This window comes from Myotis nattereri, assembly GCF_964212035.1.
Source record: "Myotis nattereri genome assembly, chromosome: 15".
NCBI lineage: Eukaryota > Metazoa > Chordata > Mammalia > Chiroptera > Vespertilionidae > Myotis > Myotis nattereri.
In genome coordinates this window covers 30,214,086-30,228,937 of record NC_138090.1, presented here as the reverse complement: position 1 = coordinate 30,228,937, position 14,852 = coordinate 30,214,086, and the positions used below count along the sequence as shown (strand labels likewise).

The 14,852-nt window shown below is 46.0% G+C and overlaps 1 protein-coding gene across 1 annotated transcript in view; it reads right to left on the bottom strand.

Annotated features, from left to right (window-relative positions):
- ACSF3 (acyl-CoA synthetase family member 3) overlaps window positions 1-14,852 on the bottom strand; it is a 77,777-nt gene that overhangs the window by 45,983 nt on the left and 16,942 nt on the right. The window contains exon 4 of the mRNA XM_081107470.1: window positions 368-522. Coding sequence (XP_080963596.1) covers window positions 368-522 — 155 coding nt within the window. The remainder of the gene's footprint in view (window positions 1-367; window positions 523-14,852) is intronic.

Genomic DNA, 14,852 nt, shown 5'->3' with positions numbered 1-14,852 from the left:
GGGAAATAATACAGCAGGAGCTGGGGGGCATGCAAATGTAGGTCAGAAAGGATGAGAGCAAGATGATCAGTTCACTGTCCTAATCCTCGTCCTTCAAACTCTGCCACAAGACAGACAGACAGACAGACAAAGATGGATAAAATACAGATAGAGATAGACATGTAGGTAGACCTACAGAAGGATAGGATAGACATAGATATAGAATACACACAGATATATAATGTAGATTTAAATATGTAGATGCATATTTTAAACAAAGTGGAAAACACTGCTTCCTAAAACTCAGCAGAACTGATTTGTTAGAAATAAGTTTTATTTGCTGATATATAATACTTTCTGGATGGGAAGATGAACTGTTTTCATTTACCTGATCTTTTCTTCACAAACGGCACGCACGAAATCCTGGACATGCGGTTGGGTAAAATGCTTGTCATAATAATCCATCAATTTGGTGTATATTGTAGGCACTGCCATAAACACATTAATCCGTGGAGTTTCAGAACTTAAGAACTTTTCCCAAACCTAAAAAGAAAAAAGGAAACACATAGCAAAAAGATTAGAAAACATGCCACATGTATGAATGCTTGGAACAGTGTTCTTAATGGAGGACTCTCCTTTCCTGAAGCGTTAAAGGATCTGTAAGTAGCTCCCACCTAAAAGGGCATCTCACTTTTATGGATGACAATGCCTCTGGCCATTCCCATAGAAATGGCCCGGTGCCAAGGACACTTGTATCTGGTCTTCAGAGTGACCTGTAAGGAAGGAGAAGGTTGAGAGAGAAGTGCAGAGAGAGATAAGGTTCCAGCCTTGATCTGCCATCAGGAGATATGTGGCACCTGACACCTCAGATTCTTCCAAGTGGCCACCAGTGAGCGTGAGAGTTAGCACAGGACCTGGCACAGATGAGCATGTGACAGATGTTGAATGGATGACATCTTCTGTTTATTGGAAAAGTCAAGTGAATTTTGTAGTTTACTCTGCAATAAATGTTTCTTGTTTTAATATGAAGATGATTCAAGTTTCTCACCAGATGAAGTGCTTGTGTGTTACCCCTACTCTCTAAAAAAAAGCTGGCGTGCCCTGCCAGGTGGCTCAGTTGGTTGAAGTATTGTCCCATACAACAAAAGGTGGCAGGTTCAATTCCCAGTCAGGGCATATATACCTAAATTGCAAGTTCAATCCTTAGTCGGGGCGTGCACAATAAAAACATATCCTTGGGTGCGGATAAAAAGAAGAAAAAAAAGAAAAGACGGCATGTTACGCTCACTCTGCGGTTCTCTCACCGCAGCATCGCTGTGCAAGCCCGTGGTCAGGATGGACAGCAGAGAGTTCCTGGTGCTGGGAGCCCAGCAGACTGACCGCAGACAGAGCTCTCCCCTAAGGCATCTGAAACCTGGGATAAATGGAAACTAATGCTGCAGTCCACCCCCAACCATCCCAATTCCTGACTGGATGACAGTATTAGCTCCTCAACTTAGCTGCTAGACAGAGGAAAAGAACAGTCTGCTGGGGGAAAAAATAAATTCTTTTAAAGACAATGACTGGCATCCCTCCAAATTATTAAAGCAGGTAAGGAAAGAGAAAAATGTGACCCATGATCAAGGGGAGGTGTGTGTGTGTGTGTGTGTGGGGGGGGGGGGCGGGGGGGAGTGAACAGAAGCAGACTCTCAGAAGATCTAAATGTTGGAATTATCTGACAAGAAATTTTAAAATAATTACAGTAAATAGGCAATGAATTTAGAAGAAAAGATGAACAAAATGAGGAATAATCAAGGATTTCATCAGAGAAGTAGAACTGCAAAAAAGAACCATTATAATATTGGAAAATATATTATCTGAAATTAAGAATTCATCGGATAGACTTAGCAGACTAGATTCAGCAGAAGAGAAAAGAAGTGAAACATGAGTGAATGGAAATGATCTAAACTGAAATATAGACAACAAAGAAAAGAAAAAAAATAGAGTGTGAGCAATGTGTGGGACAACATGAAACAGTCTAACATACTGTAACTCTATAGTCCTAGAAGAGGAAAAGGGAAAAGAACTAAATAAATGGAGAGATACTCCATGTCTATGGATCAGAAGACTCAATATTGCTAAGATGGCAATTCTCCCCAAATTGAGCTACAGCTTCAATGCATTTCTCCCCCAAACCCTAGCAAGCTGTTTTGCAGAAATTGACAAGCTGACTCTACAATTTACATGGATATGCAAAGGTGCCAGAGGAGTTAAAACAAATGTGGAAAGGAAGAATAAAGGTGGGGGACTCCCACTTCCCACGCCAAAACTTACTTTAAAGCAACAGTGATCAACGCAGTGTGATGCTGGAATAAGGTTGGACACAAAGATTAATGGAACAGACAAGGGTTCAGAAATAAACCAATACATTGATGGCCAATTGATTTTTGACAAAGAAGCCAAGTCACTTCAATGAGAGAAAGAAAAATGATAAATAGATGTCATCAAATTAAAAAACATGTATGTTTAAAAAATATCATTAAAAAATAAAAAGACAAGCCATATTGGGAGAAAATATGTGCAAACCATACATTTGATAAAGGACTTGGGTCCAGAATCTGTAAAGAACACTTACGAATCAAAAGAAGTCAGAATAAAAAAAGTAAAATGGGCCAAATATTGGAATATACAGTTCACCAAAGACATATGGATGCAAATAAGACCATGAAAAATGCTCAACATCATTAGTCATTAGGGAAATACAAAGTAAAACCACAATGAGATACTTTATATCCACTATAATAATAATTAAAAACAAACAAACAAGTGTTGGTGAGGATGTGGAGAAAATGTGCTGCTCATACACTGCTGGCACGAATGTAAACAATACAGCACTTCTGTATTGTTTGGCAGTTTCTTAAAACATTAAACATAACTTTACCACACAATGCAGCAATTCTGACCCTGAAATGAAAACATGTCCACACAAGAATTTGTATGCACGTGTTCACAGCAGCAATATATTCTAAATAAACAAAAACTGGAAGCAACCCAAATGGCCATCAAATGATAAATGGGTGAACAAAATGCGGGACAGCCATACATGTGATGCTATTCAGGAACAAAAGGAACAAACTACTGACACACATGACAGCATTTCCCATTCAGTAAATACCAATGAGTTAACAGCTCTAAGTAGTAAGCATCACAAAATGAGAGACAACCAGACAAATCTGTCCTTGCTGGAGGGACACTAACACCACCTCTTAAGTCTTCTCACCAAAACAAAACCAAATAAACAAAACCAAACCCCCAAATCTTATCATGCCTCTAGATCAAATTATGAATTTTCAGAAAATACAGGGGGTGGGGACACATATTGAATGACACCACAGGGATGCAATACACAAAACCAGACTGTGGGAAACTCTACAGGACACACAAGCTTGATTTCTTAAGCAAACAAAAACTGCAAGGAAAAGACGAGGGGAAACCTGCATGTGAAGCAACAGAAGCAGCTTATACCAACCAAGCTCAAGGCAGAAATTATTCAGATCTAATTCAAACAAACTTAAGAAATGAGGGGCTCTAGCCAGTTTGGCTCAGTGGACAGAGCATTTGCCTGCAGACTGAAGGGTCCTGGGTTTGATTTCGGTCAAAGGCATGTACCTTGGTTGCAAGCTCCCGGCCCTAGTGGGGGTATGTGGGAGGCAACCAATTGATGTGTCTCTCTCACATTGGTGTTTCCCTCTGCCTCGCTTTCTCCATTCTAATCTCTCTAAAAATTAGTGGGGGAAAAAACATCCTTGGGTGAGGATTAAAAAGAAAAGAAAGAAATGAGGAGACATTGATAGTGAAAGTATTGATGGTAATATGTGATATTAAGGGATTCTTGCTCATTACCTCATTGTGTCCTTAATAAGAAAAAATGCCCATACCTTTTTTCCCCCATTAAATACTTATTTTTATTTTTATAACCTCTCCACAAAAAAGTTATGAAAATACCCATCAATACATTGAAAAGGCACTTTAAAATCCTGGGATGGATACTTGTGTTCAGTGCATGGTATGTTGTGCCTTGCTATGTTGTATTATGTGCCCTTAAATCAATGCAGCAGATCCAAGCAACAGCAGCCTCCTGATCACCACACCCTCTGAGGAACAGCAGCTGTACGTGAAGCCTCCCCCCACCAGCCAGAAGAACCACCAAAGCTGTGAACAGCACCCACCAGAGGAGCTGCTGCCAACTGAGGAGCAGCTGCTATCGCAACCGCCTGAGGAGCAACCACAGCCCAAGGAGCCACTGCCACCCAGGGAGCAGCCACTGAACGACTCAACGTCTAGATATGTCAGTGAGATCAAACATGGGTAGACAAAGAAACCCCCAAAGGAAAGAAAAGTAGGACTCGCCAGAAAAGTGGCTAAGTGATGCAGAGGCATGCAACATGACAGAAAAAGAATTCAGAAAAAGGGTCTTAGAGTGTATAAACTGGATGGAGGAAAAAATCAACAACATATACAAGAAGCAAGAAGAAACAGATGAAAAAATCAACAACTTAAGTAAGACCCAAGAAGAAATGAAGAGCGATATAGCTGCAATAAAAAATACCATTGAAAGTATCAACAGTAGACTAGGAGAAGCGGAGGACCGAATTAGAAGACAAGGAAGCAAAACACACCCAAAATGTACTGCAATTGGAAAAAGAAATTAAAAGACAGGAGGAGAGCCTAAGGGAGCTTTGGGACAACATGAAACAAAACAACATACGAATAATAGGGGTGCCAGAACAACAGAAAGATGAACAAGGATTAGAAAACCTATTCGAAGAAATAATATCAGAAAACTTCCCTGAGGTGGGGAAGAAAAAAGTCACACAAGCCCAGAGAGTCCCAAACAAGGTGAACCCGAAAAGACCCACACCAAGACATATCATAATTACCATGGCAAATGTTCAGGACAAAGAGAGAATCTTACAGGCTGCAAGAGAGAGACGGAAAGTTACATACAAGGGATCTCCCATTAGATTATCAAATGATTTCTCAACAGAAACACATCAGGCCAGAAAAGAATGGACGGAAATTTACAAAGTGATGCAAAGCAAAGGACTGAATCCAAGAATACTCTATCCAGCCAGTCTATCATTTAAAATTGAAGGGGAAATAAGAAGCTTCACAGACAAAAAAAGGCTAAGGGAGTTTATCACCACCAAGCCAACAATGCAAGAAATGCTAAAGGGACTGATGTAAAAAGAAGAAATAAAAAGCTCAGAAAGAAAACAGCCACACACACACACAAAAGAAATGGCTACAAACAAGTACCTTTTAATAATAACTTTAAACGTAAACGGACTCAATGCTCCAACCAAAAGACATTGAGTGGCTGAATGGATAAAAAAACATGACCCATACATCTGCTGTCTACAAGAGACCCACCTCATTAGAAGGGATTCACACAAACTGAAAGTGAAGGGATGGAAAAATATCTTTAAGGCAAATGGAAAGGAAAAGAAAGTTGGGGTAGCAATACTTATATCGGACAAAATAGACCTCAAAGTGAAGGCCATAACAAGAGGTAAGGAAGGCCACTTCATAATACTAAAGGGATCAATACAACAAGAAGATATAACCCTGGTAAACATATATGCACCCAATGCAGGAGCACCCAAATTCATAAAAAAACTCCTGGAAGATATCAAAGGAGAGATCGACAACAATACAATCATAGTAGGGGACTTTAATACACCACTGACAGCACTGGATAAGTCCTCTAGACAAACAATCAGCAAAGAAACAGCAATCCTAAATGACTCACTAGATCAGATGGACTTAATTGACATCTTCAGAACACTTCACCCCACAGCCACGGAATATACATTCTACTCAAGTGCTCATGGGACAGATTAAAAATAGACCACATACTGGGTCACAAACAAAGTCTCCCCAAATTCAAGAAGATTGAAATCATGCCAAGCATCTTCTCAGACCATAATGGGATAATATTAAAAATAAACTACAATAAAAACAACCCAAAATACTCAAACACTTGGAAGCTGAATAGCATGTTATTAAATGTTGATTGGGTTACCAATGAGATCAAAGAAGAAATTAAAAACATCCTGGAAACTAATGACAATGAAAACACAACAGTCCAAAACCTATGGGACACAATGAGAGCAGTCCTGAGAGGGAAGTTTATAGCTCTACAGACCTACCTCAAAAAGCAAGAAAAAATGGTAGTAAATCATCTAACTCTACAACTCAAAGAATTAGAAAGAGAGCAACAAGAAAACCCCAGACTGAGCAGAAGGAAGGAGACAATAAAGATTAGAGCAGAAATAAATGACATAGAAACCAAAATAACAATACAGAAAATCAATGAAACCAAGAGCTGGTTCTTTGAAAGGATAAACAAGATTGACAAACCTCTAGCCAGGCTCACCAAGAAACAAAGAGAGAGGACCCAAATAAACAAAATCAGAAACGATAGAGGCGAAATAACAACAGATCCCACAGAAATACAAATGATTGCTAATAAATACTATGGACAGCTCTACTCCAACAAACTAGACAACCTGGAGGAAATGGACAAATACCTAGAAAAATACAACCTTCCAAAATTCAATCAGGAAGAATCTAAAAATCTCAATAGGCCAATAACTATGGAAGAAATTGAAGCAGTCATCAAACAGCTTCCATCAAACAAAAGCCCAGGACCAGACGGCTTCACAGGGGAGTTTTACCAAACATTCAAGGAAGAACTAAAACCTATCTTCCTCAGACTACTACAAAAAATTCAAGAGGAAGGAACACTTCCAAGCTCATTCTATGAAGCCAGCATCACCCTAATACCAAAACCAGGTAAAGACAACACAATGAAAGAGAATTACAGGCCAATATCCCTCATGAACAAAGATGCCAAAATCCTCAACAAAATCTTAGCAAATCGGATCCAGCAGTACATCAGAAAGATCATACACCATGACCAAGTAGGATTTATCCCAGGGATGCAAGGATGGTACAATATCCACAAATCAATAAACGTGATACATCACATAAACAAATTGAAAGAAAAAAACCACACGGTCATATCAATTGATGCAGAAAAAGCATTTGACAAAATTCAACACATTTTTGATAAAAACTCTCAGCAAGGCGGGAGTACAAGGATCATACCTCAACATAATAAAAGCTATATATGACAGGCCCACAGCCAACATCATACTCAATGGACAAAAACTAACACCATTTCCCCTAAGAACAGGAACAAGACAGGGATGCCCACTCTCACCACTCCTGTTCAACATAGTACTGGAAGTATTAGCCATTGCAATTAGGCAAGAAGAAGAAATAAAAGGCATCCAAATTGGAAAAGAGGAAGTAAAACTGTCCTTATTTGCAGACGACATGATATTATACATACAAAACCCTAGAGACTCCATCAAAAAGCTACTAGACTTTATACATGAATTTGGCAAGGTAGCAGGATACAAAATTAACCCCAAGAAATCTGAGGCATTTCTATACACCAATAGTGAACTTTAAGAAAGAGAGATTATAAAAACAATCCCATTTACCATCGCACCAAAAAAATTAAGCTACCTAGGAATAAACTTAACTAAAGAGGTAAAAGACCTCTACTCAGAAAACTACAGGACGTTGAAAAAAGAGATAGAGGAAGACATAAACAGATGGAAGAACATACCGTGTTCATGGATTGGTAGAATCAACATCATTAAAATGTCCATACTACCCAAAGCAATCTATAAATTCAATGCACTTTCCATTAAAATACCAACGGCATACTTCACAGATCTAGAACGAACTCTCTAAAAATTCATCTGGAATAAAAAAAGACCCCAAAGAGCTGCAGCAATCCTGAGAAGGAACAAAGTAGGTGGGATCTCAATACCAGATATCAAGATGTATTACAAAGCCACTGTTCTCAAAACTACCTGGTACTGGCACAAGAACAGGCATATAGATCAATGGAATAGAATAGAGAGCCCAGAAATTGGCCCGAACCAATATGCTCAATTAATATTTGACAAAGGGGGCAAGAACATACAATGGAGTAAAGATAGTCTCTTCAGTAAATGGTGTTGGGAAAATTGGACAGATATATGCAAGAAAATGAAACTAGACCACCAACTTATACCATACACAAAAATAAACTCAAAATGGATAAAGGACTTAAATGTACGACGGGAAACCATAAAAATTCTAGAAGAATCCAAAGGCAATAAAATCTCAGACATATGCCGAAGCAATTTCTTCACCGATACAGCTCCTAGGGCACTTGAAACTAAAGAGAAAATGAACAAATGGGACTACATTAAAACAAAAAGCTTCTGCACAGCAAAAGAAACCATCAACAAAACAACAAGAAAACCCACTGCGTGGGAAAACATATTTGTCAATGTCATATCTGATAAGGGCCTAATCTCCAAAATTTATAGGGAACTCATACAACTTAACAAAAGGAAGATAAACAATCCAATCAAAAAATGGGCAAAGGATCTAAATAGACACCTTTCAAAAGAGGACATTCAGAAAGCCAAGAGACATATGAAACATGTTCAAAGTCACTAATCATCCAAGAGATGCAAATCAAAACAACAATGAGGTATCATCTCACACCTGTCAGAATGGCTATCATCAACAAATCAACAAACGACAAGTGCTGGAGAGGATGTGGAGAAAAAGGAACACTCGTGCACTGCTGGTGGGAATGCAGACTGGTGCAGCCACTATGGAAGACAGTATGGAGTTTCCTCAAAAACTGAAAATGGAACTCCCATTTGACCCTGTGATCCCTCTTCTAGGAATATATCCCAAGAAACCAGAAACACCAATCAGAAATGATATATGCACCCCTATGTTCATAGCAGCACAATTCATCATAGCTAAGATCTGGAAACAGCCTAAGTGCCCATCAGTAGATGAATGGATTAGAAAACTGTGGTACATCTACACGATGGAATACTATGCTGCTCTAAAAAAGAAGGAACTCTTACCATTTGCAACGGCATGGATGAAACTGGAGAGCATTATGCTAAGTGAAATAAGCCAGTCAATGACGGAAAAATACCACATGATCTCACTCATTCATGGATAATAAAGACCATTATAAACTTACTAGAGGCCCGGTGCACAAAAATTTGTGCACTCGGGGGGGAGGGGGGGTCCCTCAGCCCGGCCTGTGCCCTCTCGCAGTCTGGGACCCCTCGGGAGATAACAACCGGCTGGCTTAGGCCTGCTCCCGGGTGGCAGAGGGCAGGCCTAATCCCTAGGTGCAGCCCCTGGTTGGGCTCAGAGCAGGGCCAATTGGGGAATTGGGGCGCCGCCCCCTGTCATGCACAGAGCAGGGCGGATTGGGAGGTTGCAATGCCACCCTCAGTCACGCTCAGGGTAGGGCCGATTGGGGGGTTGGGGCACCGCCCCCTGTCACACTCAAGGCAGGGTCGAGGGGGAGGTTGCGGCGCCACCCCGTCACGCACAGAGCAGGACCAATCAGGGGGTTGGGGCGCTGCCCCCTGTCATGCACAAAGCAGGGCCAATCAGGGGGTTGGGGCGCTGCCCCCTGTCACGCACAGAGCAGGGCCCATCAGGGGGTTGGGGAGCTCCCCCCTGTCGCACACAGAGCAGGGCTGATCAGGGGGTTGGGGCGCCGCCACTGTCACACTCAGGGCAGGGCTGATGGGGAGGTTATGGCTCTACCCCATCACACACAGAGCAGGGCCCGTGGGGTGGGGGTGTTGGGGCGCCACCCTCTATCACCCACAGAGCAGGGCCGATCAGGGGGTTGGGGCGCCACCACTCTCACACTCAGGGTAGGGCCGATGGGGAGATTATGGCTCTACCCTGTCACACACAGAGCAGGGCCCGTGGGGTGGGGGAGTTGGGGCACCACACCCTGTCACACACAGAGCCGCAGGGCAATTAGGAGGTTGGGGAGCTCCCCCCTATCAGGCACAGAGCAGGGCCGATCAGGGGGTTGGGGCCCTTCCCCTGTCAGGAACAGAGCAAGGCCGATAGGGAGGTTGTGGCTCCGCCCCCTGTCACACGCAGAGCCACAAGGCGATCAGGGGGTTTGGGCGCTGCCCCCTGTCATGCTGATCCCAGTGTCGGGAGACCTCGCGGCTCCGCTGATCCCGGTGCTGGGTGGCATATTACCCTTTTACTATATAGGGTAGAGGCCTGGTGCATGGGTGCAGGCTGGCTGGTTTGCCCTGAAGGGTGTCCCGGATCAGGGTGGGGGTCCCCACTGAGGTGCCTGGCCAGCCTGGATGAGGGGATGATGGCTGTTTGCAGCTGGTCACACACCCTTCAGGGTGGGGGTCCCCACTGGGGTGCCTGGCCAGTCTGGGTGAGGGGCTGAGGGCTGTTTTCAGGCTGGGACTGAAGCTCCCAACTGCTCCTTTTTTTCTTTTTTCTTTTTTTTATTCTGAGCCTGCTTTAGCTCTGAGGCTCCAGCTCTTAGGCCTCTGCTCCTGAAAGCAGGTATCTGGTTTGTTTAGGTTCTACAATCGAAACTCTGTATCAACTCCAGGTCTGAGATCCCGGCTAGCTGAAAGCTGGTTTCTGGGGTTTTGTTTAGCTTCTATTTTTGTAACTATGTTTCAAACTGCCAGCTCAGAGGCCTGCAGCGGCAGGCGGGGAACGTTGGAGTCCTCTGTCACTGAAGCAAGCAAGCCTCATGTTAGTTTCAAGCTGCCTGGCTGCTGGCCGCCACCTTGGCTGGCAGTTAATTTGCATATCGCCCTGATTAGCCAGTGGGAAGGGTAGCGGTCGTACACCAATTACCATGTTTCTCTTTTATTAGATAGGATGAACAATAATAGATACAGAGGCAGAGCTGCCTCAAACTGCAGTGGGAAGGCCGGGGAGGGTTGGGGGGCAGGAGGGAGGGGGATAAGAGATCAACCAAAGGACTTGTATGCATGCATATAAGCATAACCAATGGACATAAGACACTGGGGGATAGGGGAGGCCAGGGGATTGTCAAGGGCGGCAGGGAGGGGGGGAAAAAAAGGACACATATGTAATACCCTTTGTAATACTTTAAGGAATAAAATCAATTTTAAAAAATAAGTAAATAAATAAAATCCTGGGATGAAAAATTCTAAATATGTTACATCTTCTGTGATTTACAAATAATAAAATTCTATAAGATAGAATTTCTGAATGATTTTGATAGAAATTTACTAAGAAGAACTAGAACATTAAACTTTAAAAGATATTCAATTTCCACCCCAACTGAGTTTTTGAGAAGTTACATTTGTTGACAGTCACCACATACTGACTCTACAGCCCAATGGCCTGACATTGGTACCAGTACCAATGTCAGGCTACTGGAATGCCCCTTCCTTTTAGAGAGGCTAAAATGATCTGATATCTGGGATTCGTTTACAAATAATCCTGAGTTAGAAAAAGATGTTTCTAGATGAACCTAGAATGACTCTGAATTAATCACTGTTGAAGCTGGGCAATGGTATACGGGTATTCATTTCTCTTGTAGATGTCTGAAACATTACACAATTTAACAAGTTTTAAGACTACAATGAAAGAGGGGTTAGATTTGGTTATCTCTCTAAGGGCCCCTAATACTCATCCTATCTAATAATAGACAAACATGGTAATTAACCATACCTCCGCTATGCTTCCCATTGGCTAATCAGCAGGATATGCAAATTAACAGCCAACAAAGATGGCGGCCGGCAGCCATGCAGCTGAAGCGAACATGAGGCTTGCTTGCTCCAGTGATGGAGGAAGCCAAGGTTCCCTGCCTGCCGCAGCCCAGCTCTGAGCTCCAGAAGCAACAATGTTTCAATTATAGAAGCTAAACAAATCCCAGATACCTGCTTTCAGCTAGCCACGACCTCAGAGCTTAGAGCGCCAGTGATGGCAACAGAGTTTCAATTATAGAAGCTAAACAAACCCAGATACCTGCTTTCAGCCAGCCACGGCCTCACAGCTGTAGCCGGGCCTCAGAGCTGGAGCAGGCTCTCAGCTCCAGTGACAGGTATAGAAGGTAAATAAATCCCAGAATAAAATAGAAAAAAAGAAAAAAAAAAAGAGGCTGGGAGCTTCAGTCACCCGCCAGCCTGAAAACGGCCCTCAGCCCCTCATCCAGGCTGGCCAGGCACCCCAGTGGGGACCCCCACCCCGAAGGGGGTGTGACCAGCTGCAAACAGCCATCAGCCCATCATCCAGGCTGGCCAGGCACCCAAGAGGGACCCCCACCCTGATCCGGGACACCCTTCAGGGCAAACCAGTCGGCCCCCACCTGTGCACCAGGCCTCTATCCTATATCATAAAATGGTAATATGCAAATTGACCCTAACAGCAGAAAGACTGGGAATGACTGGTTACTATGACACACACTGACCACCAGGGGGCAGATGCTCAATAGAGGAGCTGCCCCCTGGTCGTCAGTGCACTCTCACAGGGGGGAGCTCTGCTCAGCCACAAGCCAGGCTGATGGCTGCCAGTACAGCGGTGGTGGTGGGAGCCTCTCCTGCCTCCTCAGCAGCGCTAATGATGTCTGACTGCAGCTTAGGTCTGCTCCCCGCTGGCAAATGGACATTCCCCGAGGGCTGCCGGGCTGTCAGAGGGATGTCTGATTGCCATCTTAGGCCCAATCCCCTGGGAAGCAGGCCTAAGCCCGCAAGTGGTCACCCCCGAGGGGTCCCAGACTGCGAGAGGGCACAGGCCGGGCTGAGGGACCCCCTACCCCGGAGTGCACAAATTTTTGTGCACCGGGCCTGTTGTCTTATCTAATAAAAGAGAAACATGCAAATTGACCGTACCTTGGCTACACCAAGTCATGCCCACAAAGCCACGGGCACCAGCCAATCAGGAGCAAGTATGCAAATAAACCCAACCAAGATGGCAGCGGCCATGGAGCTGGAGCGAACAGGAGGTTTGGGTTGCTCCTGGCGATGAAGGAAGCCAAGCTTCCTGCCTGCCCTGGCCAGCTGTGGGCTCTGCTCAAGGCTACAAAGTTTCAATTATAGAAGATAAATAAACCCCAGATACCTGCTTCCAGCCGCTGTGGCCTCCGCTCAAGGAGGGTCTGGGAACCTGGGTTGCCTGGGGCTGTGGCCAGCCTGCAAACAGCCATCAGCCCCTCACCAGGCTGGCCAGGTACCCTAGTGGGGACCCCACCCTGAAGGGGGTGTGGCCAGATTGAAAACAGCCCTCAGCCCCTCACCCAGGCTGGACCCTCACCCCATGGAGGTGTGGCCGGCCTGCAAACTACCATAGGCCCCTCGCCCAGGCTGCCTCATGCCCCAAGGGAACCCCCACCCTGATTCGGGACACCCTTCAGGGCAAACCAGCCGGCCTCCACCCGTGCACCAGGCCTCTATCTATACTAATAAAAGGGTAATATGCTAATTAGACTGGGAGACCTTCTGGACAAAGCCATGGTGGTGGGGCCGAGGTAGAGGCGGTTAGAGGCCAAGAGGGGAGGGCAGTTGTGGGTGATCAGACTGGTGGGGGGCAGGGCTGTTGGGGGTAAGCAGGCCATCAGTGGGGGACAGTTGGAAGTGATCAGGACAGCAGGGGGAACAGTTTGGAGTGAGCAGGCCAGCAGGGGGGCAGTTGGGGGCAAGCAGGCCGGCGGCGGGGGCAGTTGGGGGCGAGCAGGCCGGCAGGCAGAGTGGTTAGGGGCAATCAGGCAGACAGGCAGGCAGGTGAGCAGTTAGGAGCCAGCAGTCTTGGATTGCGAGAGGGATGTCCGACTGCCAGTTTAGGCCCGATACCTGTAAACCGGCAGTAGGACATCCTTCGAGGGGTGCCAGGTTGGAGAGGGTGCAGGCAGGGCTGAGGAACATCCCCTCCCCCGTGCACAAATTTCGTGCACTGGGCCACTAGTATTTTATAATTCTTTACAGGCAAAGAAGTGAGCTAATATTATCCACCTATATAATAAAAGCCTAATATGCAAATTGTCCCCTCGACTGGGAGTTCGACTGCTTGCTATGATGTGTGCTGACCACCAGGGGGTGGCACGGAACATGGTGGGTGTCGGCGATGTGGCGTTGGCAGCGGGTGGCAGTGGAGGCGCTGCTAGCAGTGGAGGCGCTGCTAGCACTGAAGGGCCCCGACAAGAGAGGCACTGCGGCAGGATGGTGGAGCAGGTGAGCAGGCGGGGCCAGGCCAAGGTGGCTGTGAGTGGGGTTCTGATTGCCCTGCTGATCACGCCACAGACAGAGATCAGCAGCCGCGGTGGCAGGGCTGTCACCTGGCTCCCAGGCACCGAGGGAGCTGGGCAGGGGGCCTGGCACCAACCAATCATCCCATAGACAGCGACCCATGGTGGTGGCCGGTGGGGGGGGGGCGTGGGGTGGGGACAGGGCTGCTGCCTGGCTCCCAGGCACTGAGGGAGCTGGGTGGGGTGCCCAATCCCGAATGATCACCCTGCAGACAGTGACCAGCAACCGGCAGGCCCTGATCGCCTGATTGGGGCCGAGCCCCGGGCTGGGATAGGGAACTGGGGTTGGTTGGTGGTGACCAACTTCCCCGCAGCGCCTGAGCGAGGGGGGGGTGGGAGATGGGGGCGGGGCCTGCGACCTCTCACTGGCTACCTGGGGGCGGGGGTGATGGGGACGAAGGTGCAGTGAGAATGTGGGGTGTCTGCTGAGCTAGCTCTCACTTCCCCTGCTACCCTCCCCCAGGACCCCAGGGCTTGTGTGCCAGAGAAGCCCCCATGCTCAGGTGCGGGGCACCCGCAAGGAGCCCGCCCTGCATCCACGTGGCCTCTTCTAGGTGAGCCGGGCTGCAACTGCCAGGACCACGGAGGCCAACTGAGCTCCTTGTGGGTTCTTGCAGGAGCCAGTCTGTGAGGCTGACCAGGAGAAAGTGCACTGCCTGCCTGGCTTCCGTGCAGT